The 10,766-nt window shown below is 34.2% G+C and overlaps 2 protein-coding genes across 3 annotated transcripts; one reads left to right on the plus strand and one right to left on the minus strand.

The window, feature by feature from the left end:
• Nucleotides 1-1,760: 1,760 nt before the first annotated feature.
• LOC140961658 (acyl carrier protein 1, chloroplastic-like) lies at nt 1,761-3,365 on the plus strand. 2 transcript variants are annotated; one of them, XM_073420317.1, is made up of 4 exons: nt 1,761-1,951; nt 2,485-2,577; nt 2,852-2,974; nt 3,240-3,365. In XM_073420317.1, exons 1-4 carry the CDS (start codon nt 1,886-1,888, stop codon nt 3,360-3,362), a joined length of 405 nt encoding a protein of 134 aa, XP_073276418.1. In that variant the 5' UTR covers nt 1,761-1,885; the 3' UTR covers nt 3,363-3,365. The 2 variants fall into 2 exon arrangements, with proteins under 2 accessions (XP_073276418.1, XP_073276417.1); XM_073420316.1 differs by having other exon boundaries at nt 1,775-1,966.
• Nucleotides 3,366-3,992: 627 nt separating this feature from the next.
• Nucleotides 3,993-9,542, minus strand: LOC140961539 (uncharacterized). The gene is made up of 8 exons (XM_073420126.1): nt 9,266-9,542; nt 8,162-8,572; nt 7,556-7,673; nt 7,069-7,363; nt 5,509-5,581; nt 5,254-5,344; nt 5,107-5,186; nt 3,993-4,540 (listed from the first exon to the last, which is right to left on the minus strand). Exons 1-8 carry the CDS (start codon nt 9,344-9,346, stop codon nt 4,406-4,408), a joined length of 1,284 nt encoding a protein of 427 aa, XP_073276227.1. The 5' UTR covers nt 9,347-9,542; the 3' UTR covers nt 3,993-4,405.
• Between the last annotated feature and the right edge of the window lie 1,224 nt (nt 9,543-10,766).

Here is a 10,766-nt window from a genome sequence, read left to right on the forward strand (position 1 = left end):
TTTCTCCACGTGCCGCGTCAAAGTTCCATATGCACCTCCTTGTTGAAATTTTAATTTTTCGAACAATATTTGCATTTGGCTTGCATATCATCGGAGGGAAGCGCCACATTTTCGAAATATTTGGTGAATATATCGGATGTTGGGCAAGGCACCACTCGAGTTTTACTTTTAGGCGCAATCGAATTGCTCATACTTTCTCGACTTTGATTATGACGTGTTTGTTAAGCCTCTTGTTCATGTTCTTGATCTTCTTCATTGAAAAAATCAAGATCATAGTAATCGACATTGAATGAAAGAAAATCGCGATGCTTTAACTCAGGTGGCATGATGCCCTTTCCCTTTCATTTGCCACCCCTACGACTTGATCCGGCTCCAGCCATTTGTATGAATTTGAAATTAAAGTAATTATGAAAATAAATCAACAATTCACAATAAACTAATAATCGAGACTTGGTATTTTGATAATCAAGAAACAATTGAGAATTAGAGATCTAGAGAAATATTGTGTGAAAAAAATGAAGAGTTAGGGAGTAATTATACAAAAAATTTCGGACAAAAAAAAATTTCAATGGTCAAATCTCCGGTCTGGGTTCGGGCGGACCTGACAGGTTAGTTCGTTTCATAACGGCCAAATATATGTATAAAAACTTGATCGATCCGTCGGATCAAACCCGTCCGACCCGGCGAATCAATGGGTTTACACTCGTAAACCATAATGTGACCGCTTTAGGGGGGATCCTGGTCACCGTTGCGGGTCAAATCTGTTGATCACGGACTGGTTTTGGTTCGGGTCCAAGTTGACCTTTGGCCAAGTCTACGTGTGGTCGGGAAAGAAGCCATTATCTTTGGTTCGATTAAAAAGATGATGGGTGATTATTTACTAAATGATAATTTTTTATTATTTCTATTTTAAGAAATAAAAAAATAAAGCGTAATGTAATTATCACCAAGTCAAACATTATTTTATTTGATCATGTTTAACACCTAAAGCGATAGCTCAATGTTAGTTTTTAAATATGATTACGACTTTTATCGAATCTAAAAGACTAAATCCATGTAGAAGAAAGTGTATTTCGCAATGTCTGGATTATTTCTTAATATTTTATGAAAATACCATCACTTTTTGCTTAATAAAATTTAAAATTTGTTGCAATGATGCAGTATTAATTTTTTTAAACTATATCATCCAAACTTGACATTTTGATTGTTATGTCGACATAGATAATTATTGTACCCTACAAACTATAAACTCTTTGTAATTTATGATAATCGAATGATATCAATTATAGAATCGAACGATTGTCGTTTTACGAAAATTTAGAACATCGCATAGTGTTGTACCTCGATTGAGACAATCGTCGCACCCCAAGATTTTTTTCTTAAAATTTAAAAAAGTGGAAGATTTTATTTGTAAATATTATTAAAAATACATATAAATTAGTATGTTGACTGAAATTTAAAATTTTCAATTAAAATGTAAAAAAAATACTATAAATATATTAAAAATAATAATAGGATTGAATAGGAAAAGAGTAGGTCTCTTGTGAGACGGTCTCACGAATATTTATTTGTGAGACGGTCTCACGAATATTTATTTGTGAGACGGGTCAACCCTATCGATATTCACAATAAAAAGTAATACTCTTAACATAAAAAGTAATACTTTTTCATGAATGATCCAAATAAGAGATTTATCATATAAAATACGATCCGTGAGACCGTCTCACACAATTTTTTGTCATAGGAAAAACAATGTCTATAAAAGTGGAGTGGTTCCCCTTGTGTGCTCGTAACATCACATTCTTCGTGTTCTCCGCCACCCTCTTCTCGTTCCCCGTTGATTTATTTTCAGATCCATTTCCCTTCTCATCTTGATCGTACAAAAATGGCGTCTTTCGCTGCTTCCTCTGTTATTATCTCTTCTGTTTCTTGCTCATTCAAGCAAAATCAGGTTACAATCTGCGATGTCTGTTTCTTGGATTGGGCTGGAGTGTATTTTTAAGTGTTTTCTTTTTGTTTTTTCTGCGTACATTCTGTTTAATTTTGGAACTTTGCTTGTGAAACTTTTTTTGTTCTTTTTTGGTTGATTTTCTTTTGAAATTCTGGAATCGGGAATCTGTGGCCAAATTTTTAAGCGTTGCGTGTTATTGATCCTGATTTTCTCTTTTGAAACGATTGGTTTTTGGGAATGAGGATGTATCTTTAAGCGTTTTATGACATCTTGTTTGGACAAAAATTCATCTATCATGTTTTTTCTGTCCCAGTGATTCAGTTCCATCTTTTTAGTCCATTAAAAGAGAACTTTGTTAATGCAAATACTCTTGGGAATTTGCCACTTTTCAAAAAATTCATCGGTTCTGTTGTCGACGATTTCTTGATGAATTTTGTATTGGAGGCATTACTTTAGGCTATCTGAGCTTGCATTTATTTCCACCAATTCATTAGATCAACTCTGTTTAAGATGGTTTCACATATGATCAACAGGTCTCAAATCTGAGGAAGGCGTCACTTTCGTTCGGTGGAAAGGGCTTCCTGAATTGGAAACGTCCCGCCCTCCGTTTCCGAGTTTCCTGCGCGGTATGTTTTTATATGATTATTATCAGTTCTTCACCATATTAAGCTTGATCATATTCTTCATGGCTTGCTTAAGTTTCTTGCTGTGAGACACTGCCGATTGAAGCAAGAAAAGAAATTGGAATCATGTCAATCAACATTTGATTTAAACCACCATTGGTGGAAAAATTACAAGGGATCTCAAATTTTACATGAAGGGGCATATCTGGACAGGAATTAATTTCAGTATGCACTTTTGTATCTCTTACATGAGTTTCTTGCTGATTTGTTTGAGCAGGCCAAACCAGAAACGGTGAGCAAAGTGTGTGAAATTGTTAGAAAGCAACTGGCTCTTCCTGCTGATCGGGACGTCACCGGTGACTCAAAGTTCGCAACACTTGGTGCTGATTCTCTCGACACGGTAATCCTTAGCTCGCAATTAATTGGTACAAGGCAAACTTCTTTCTATCATCATTAGTCCTTCTGCTCGATTCTATCATCATACGTAATTAATTCTTCATAGCTAAATGGCATTTTACGAATGAAACGGGGAATCATCTCATGCTGGAGACGATCATCGAGTTTACATTAACACAAACTGGTTTTTTTTTTTTCAGGAAAATCTAAGCAATATCCTGTGTGATTACCATCATTCTTTTCTTAGTTGGTTTTCTTGACATTTTTAGGTCGAGATAGTGATGGGGCTCGAGGAGGAATTCGGTATAAGCGTGGAGGAAGAAAGTGCCCAGAGTATAACCACCGTTCAAGATGCTGCAGATCTCATAGAGAAACTCATGGCGAAAAATTGACGAGATTCGGCTTGATACGGAAAAGCTTATTAGCAACTGCAGATCTTTGGAGCTTCCTACATAGTTTGCAAAGAATGTGCTGTGCTTGTTTAGCTTGTTTTGTTTACATTTTGTGTTAGGCTTGAATTGGGCTATGCCTAAATTACAGCTAATAATACCTGTTCTTCCTGTTTGGATTGAAGTTTGAGTAACTTGTATTCTTTAAGTTTTAGCTCCCTTAAAATTCGAATATGAGGCAAAAAAAAATTTTCTATTGTTTAATAATGTGACAATTAAAGCAACACCACAGGAATTGACTTTCATTTGGTTTTAAAGTTTAAAAACGCTTTTACGTTTTCACGTAATCATTGTCTTTTGTAAATTATTTGATTTGTGTTTCTTTTGAACAACGTCCCAATTCGTATTCGGGTGATTCTATGCTAAACTAGAAGAAAAACTCGGTGCATTTTTTGTACGAGGTGTTTGCCAAAACATTTCATTTCAAAACAAACATGTTATACTTATCATTATATTTTTTCAAGTAAGATATTCGAGCTAGCATCAAATACTAATATACCAAAAGTGTTTCGAGAAATCCACAATCCTGCTTGGATTACAAACCTGACGGAAAATGTATATTTCACAACATCAAACCACACAATAACTTGATAAAAAAAAATTCATAAGTTTATACACATAACTCCATGCACATACACCGATACAAGACCACAAAATACAAAGTTTATCTAATTGAATTCAAAGACTTTGGACTCGAGACAAATTTTGGATTCTGACTTGAGAAACCATGCTCAAGATGCACGAATTATCCATTCCTACTCACCACATTTAAGAAATCGCGTTTACTTCAGGCGTTACATGATTAAAATACCCGGTGTCTGATACTGTGGCCTCTCCATCAGCAGCACACAAAGACTACAGCAATGGCCTGCGTATCATCCCAACTCATTGCTAGTCGAGCCCATCTTCTTATATATTCCCATTTCGTCTAATCGAGTAACAAAATCCTTAAGACACCAGTTCATAATTCTGTTATTCAGTAAAATTTATACCATATTGTTGCTTTCAGCACCTTGAACTCGCCATGAAAAGAATCGAATATACAGAGAGTTGAGAAACATAGTCAGTCCAAATCCTAGTCCTGATGCTATCAGAATCGATAAAACTGGTGACAAGTGAAGCTGCAAAATTAACAATGAAAAGTGGGATAAGAAAAAAAGAGACATTAGTAGCAGACATGCACATTAGAGGATAAGCATGCTCGGTTTCATTCATTCTCGTGTGTGTCACAACTAGCTTTATTTTTTGGGTTTTGCAGAAGGTTCAGATGAATAGAGCCGATTCACGAGTTATAAAACTATTAAATTATTAAACTCAACGTTCGAATATACTTTGAAACAAATTTGAGATAAAATTAGCATGTTCCACAGCTCGTGATCTTTACTGAATAATTTTTTCATAAACATATTTCAAATTAATCAAGCTCGGTCCAACTTGAAGTAAAATTCAAGCTTTGATTTAAGCTGAACTCAAATTCTTAGCTCCCCAAGAATGTTCGAGCTCAAGATCAAATTTAAACGAGACGAGAAGTATTTAGCTCACTTCAATTTGTTTCGGTTATTGTGCCATAAAGGTCAAAGAGAAATTATTGGCCCGAGGGACCAACAATCCTCCCAATCCAAACGGGAACCAGACAACAAAAAATAATTTTAGGTATGAGTTTGAGCTGTAATTAAATGATTCTCACCAGTGCATAGAAAATATGGAGAATCAAGGCCAAAAGTGCAAACTCAACAGCTGTATAAGTCCATATGTACTCTTTAATAGCTGCACATCAAAAAAAGGTAAATTCCAAGATACAAACCAAACTAAACGTCACAGAGCATTTTCATACCTAGGATAACTGCAAAGACAGATCCCGTAAATCCCAACGTGAAAGCAAATGGCGCAGAAACTATAAGTGCGTTAGTCTTCAAGTCAGGAAGCTGTAACATAAAATAGAATGCTTTAAATATATAAAAATGTCATCCAGAATGTGCCTTGTCATACGGCTTAGTTTCTGCTCCATCTTCCAGAGGAGGAGTGGGGGGGGGGGGGGGGCATATGTAAGCGAACCAAATTAATTTCATCTTATTGCTAAATAACTTACCAATAACTGCTCAAGGAGGAAGAAATAGCAAATTGTGCTAATCAAGACGAGCACCACAAAGTCTTGCCAAGCACTGGATGAACCCATTGAAAAGACATAGTCAAGTTCCTCACGCATTAATCTATAACCATGTGTTAACCAAGAGGAAGAAATTTGGGTGTATTTAGTGTGACATATAAAATTATCAAAATACCATCGACACTTTTCAATAACATGAATTTTGTTGATTATAAATACATGCATCTATACTAGATATTAAACAAAAGGTTTTCTTTGATATCTTTGGTTCCTCAACAACGAATTTACCAAAATAGCCGTACTTTTTTTTATTTCTATTAACATGTTTAGAACTTAAAATTTTCTTTCATCATAAATAAAATTTTGAACCAACAAAAATAATCTGATTGTCACTGAAAAACATCAACAGCTTTTGGTATATCAAATTAAGCTAACATAGACAATAAAGACAAAATGATTTGCAACATGTAAGCATTGCAAGTGCAACGTAGCAAGTCCTAATAAATGATGGTATCATAGTTGTCGATAGTGAGCGTCTCGCTATTGCGTGTAGCGACGCGAAGCCCCGTGGCCACGGGGCGCTACACGACTGCACTTTCAAGTAGCGGGCGCTATCGTAAAGCAAAACTACTTAACATTTTTTTAAAAAGTAACTCATGTTTTCTAGGCCCATTTTGCACAATTTTTAAGGCTCAATTCTATTTCAATTCCACGCTGCTAGTCCTCTTCTGTTTCAATTTTCTCCGCTTCTCCCAATCAACCCTAACATAAAGTCTACAATTCTCCACTGCTTCTCCTCTTTTGTTGCTCGTGGCTCGCCAAACTTCGGGCTGTCGGCCGCCGGATTTACTTCACGTCACCGCCGGTGATATTCTGCTCTATGTTCATTTTCTTTTTTTTTTTCTTTTTTTCTTTTTCTCTGATTTTGATTTTTTTGGCGTGGGCTTAGATTTTTGCTGGAAATTATATTTTTCTGCATTTTTTGCTTCATCTTTGTGTCTTGTAAGATATTTCAATGAAAAAACTTAAAATAATTTTCAGATTTTACAATAATTTTATTTTTCTGCGTTTACAATAATTTTCAGATTTTAATTATTCTATTAAAGGTTTTTCAATAATTTTCAGATTTTATTTTTCTGAATTTTCAGATGTTATAATTTTTCTTAATTTACAGATTTTACTTTTCTTAACTTTAAGATATTTCAATACTTACAATGAAAAGTTTTTCCGTACTTTTAAGAGTTTAAAAGATAGAAAACTTACAAGAAGATGTAAGAAAAAAAGATATTGGATGGAGAATATCATGTAACTTTTGCTAAAAAATCGCAAAGGGTGGCGCTTTGCTTTCAAATAATCCTCGCTATGCTATTTGCTATGCGCTATAGCCACGGGCAATCTTTGCGCTATGGGGCGCGATTGACAACTATGGACTCTATTATGACATAATATTAATAGCAAACTTGATGAACTTCAATTGTCAAACAAAATAAGAATAGTGACAATCTGAAAGTATGAGCCTTTATGTGACAGAGAAAGAGATACCTAATCGAATTTTGTTGGCTCTGTTCCCGATTCTCTCCCTGAGTAGCATTTGGCACTCGAAGTATTATAACAGGTAAATTCGAAACTTCTTTCCCACAGACCTCACAAAAGGTGTTTCCTTTTGTGCTAAACCATTTTATCGCACAATCTTCATGCACTAGTTCTAGTGCACCTTTACAGCTGCATTCCATCTTGAGTGTATTTCTTTCATCACACGAATCAAGACAGATTCGGCAGACCGCTTCCTCTTCTGGAATCTCATGATCCTCCGTGACAGGTTCAGGTGTTATTTGATCTAATTTGCACACAGCAAACAATTTCATAGATGGAAGGTCATGAAAGCTTTAGCAAAAAAACTCAAAGTGTAATATCAAAATAAAGTACAGCCGAGAGAAATCATATTTAAAACTAACAGCGTATGCATGAAATCTACTGCGACAGATAAAAAGAGAAATAAAATAACATAGTGCATATTTATGCAACATACCAGCATCATTATCTGTAGCAAGATTTTTCTTGGTGGCAAAAGATGAAGATCTTACAATGACAAAATTCTTCCCAGGCATAGAAAGAGATCGTGAAACGGTAGCTTGAGATGTGCTTGCCTACAGTAAATATGCAAAATATTACGAAAGTTCAGCGCACCTCTTATTTAATTTCTAGTCGATTTTAAGATATATAAACAGTAAATCATTTTCTTAGGTAATGGACTTGAAGGAAAGCCAGCCGATAAGGAACAGAGAAAGATAATTATTTTTTTAATTTTACCCATCTAAAAATATTGAAAAAGGTAAACCAGTTCAACAAGGTAAAATAACCGAACTAACATTCCACAGTCCATTGAGTGAACAGCAATTTTTAAAGGTTATATTCATTACGTAGGGATGGAAACTTACGAACATTATAATCACAAAAAGATTTCAAAAATGGGCATCCAATCTTAACAAATAAATTTAACTCATATTCAACATATAAAGAACACAAATTTGAAAAAAAAATGAAGGTATGCTTATAGACCTTTTAATCAATCTTTGTCACCAAACTTGAATGAGACATTCACATCAACCAAAAAGAGGTATATAACTCATATTACCTGAGTTTTTTGTCTTTCACTCGGTGCTATGGTCGATGAAGGGGTGGTGATCAAAGGGGACAAGTGTGATGCAGGAGTCACCGGAAGGGACGTACACTTTTTCCAAGTCAAATTTCGCATGAGATTTCTCAAGGCGGGACTTTCAGGAGTTGCCTTAGAATCTGGATTTAGAAGATGACTTCTTTCACCATCTAATGTTGTCGTCCTTTTTTTAAAGCTTAAACCACGAAAAAACTCTCCCGCTGAAGAATTTCCATTTAAGACACTTGGAGACTGAGGCAAACCCTTGCCACTTTGGATGCTCGAAGTACTGGTAGTTCTTGGAGGTATTTGAAGAATTAAATCCAGACGGCGATTGATAGGCCCTGAATTTGCCTTCGTATTCCTGGATTCATTGCCAAGACAGTCGACCTGTGTAAAGAAATAAACTTTTCTCCAATATAACTTTGCTTCACATGACATAATCAAATAAAAAGAAACTTTAGAGAGTGTCGAGAAATAATATGCTTGACATGGTTGTCATGCCGAGGGACATGATTAATGCTTGAGTGCACATAAAAATGGCAATTATTTCAACCAAAAAGACCTCATCACTTTGTTCAGATCTGAACAATGATCAACATATATATAACTCAAAAACATGAGATTTACCAGACATTCACTGAGATTAATACAATAAATTAATAATTAGCATAAGGTGTCAGCAAGTAATATTATTTCTCTCCTTGTACAGGAAATATGGGCACAGCCTTATGTTCACCAAAAATATCTAGTAGACGCCCTAGCTCCAAATTAGTAATCTGAGGTCCTTCATACCAATTGACCCGTAAAACTTGGTTATAAATCAATATCTTCCTCTTTCTTGGTTTTTCTCCTTTCCAGAGAGCTCAAAAAGAGTACCCTTTACGAGAATTGAAAAGCAATCTATTTAATAAAAATCAAACATGCAGAGTATTCCATTTTATCCGGATGACAACACGTATAAAAGACAAAACTTTCGATAATTTCAGCAAAAAGAAAGCTGTAATATTGATAAAGAAACTCATATACAAATATCTTCAAATCCAGACAACCCCTTGATCATATCTTAATAATTATGCTGACCGGTGATGTTTCTGCTACTTTATCCTCCGAAATTGCATTATCCATTCCATTTCCACCCGTTGCTACTTTTGGATTCTCCATTTTCACAGAACAAGAGCCAAAATAATTGAGGAATACAGTCAAGACTTTGGACAAATATGTGTTACACGATCGACAGAAAATTTGTAGGATATGTTCACAGCGGCGAAATTATTTTGTCCACCTCTTGACGGTGGTGAGAAAGTAAGATGATCTGAGGTCCGTACGAACGAGTGAACGACCCACATCGGTGGCTGTCGTTCTTAAGAACGAGAATAAAATGGCCCACGGCCATAGCGGGTGCTGCAAATTTTTTTCATATCAAATTTTGCATTTGCTATTCTTACCAGAATTATAATCACAATTAATATTTTTTTTATAAATTAGGTCAAAATTCTAATTTTTATAAATTTGATTTGTAAAATAATTTTACGCATTTTTTGCATTTTTTATTATCAGATCAAAAGTAGTTGGAATGCCTTTGTTTGCATTTATAGATAGATTTGAAGTAATACGAGCTTATGCTTAAACAAAAGGGGCAATTTAAAATCTAACCCTAAGTAAATTTTAATTTTAAATATTAGTCTTTTAGAATTCAAAATTTGATAAAAAACATCCACTTAAAAAAATAATTAATTAATTAAAAAACAAAAGAAGAGTAGAAACAAAAGGGGCAATTTAAAATATAACCTTAAGTAAATTTTAATTTTAAATATTAGCTTTTTAGAATTCAAAATTTGATAAATAACATTCATTTAAAAAAATAATTAATTAATTAAAAAACAAAAGAAGAGTAGAAACAAAAAGAGGAGAAAAGAAATGGATTCTTGTTCTCTTCATTCTTCTCATCATTCTCACAACTATTCTTCTTTTCTTCATCATCCACTCATTGGTCTTCTCTTCAATTTTTTTTCTCTACATTAAGCAAGAGAATATTGTAGTCATTTGTTTCCTAAAAAAAGTTTCAATTTTTCTCAACATTGTCAGAGATTTTAAATCAAGTGTAAGTTCTAATGTCATCTCAATTTTTTTTATCGATTTACTGGTTTTTATTACAATTTATATATTGTAAATATAATTAATATAATTTTTCATATATTTCATTCTTAATTGTTCGGTCGCCCAAACATTATGGGTTCAGTCGCCTAATTCTGTTTTAAGTCGCTCAATTCTGTTTTGAGTCGCCCACTTTGATATGTTATGTCATCCGATTATATGTTAAATCATTTAATTTTTATGACATCTTTATTGCTTATTTTGTATAGGAATGACGATCATCCAGATTTTGATTAATTCTAATGGAGAGTGGAAGAGTGATGAACAAAAAACTTATACATGGTTATCCGAATCTAAAGAATGGACACCTATTTCCATTGATGGTAGTAATTTGACCATAGAATGTAATTGAANAAGTCGCTCAATTCTGTTTTGAGTCGCCCACTTTGATATGTTATGTCATCCGATTATATGTTAAATCATTTAA

This window comes from Primulina huaijiensis, chromosome 16 (assembly GCF_012295235.1).
Source record: "Primulina huaijiensis isolate GDHJ02 chromosome 16, ASM1229523v2, whole genome shotgun sequence".
Lineage (NCBI taxonomy): Eukaryota > Viridiplantae > Streptophyta > Magnoliopsida > Lamiales > Gesneriaceae > Primulina > Primulina huaijiensis.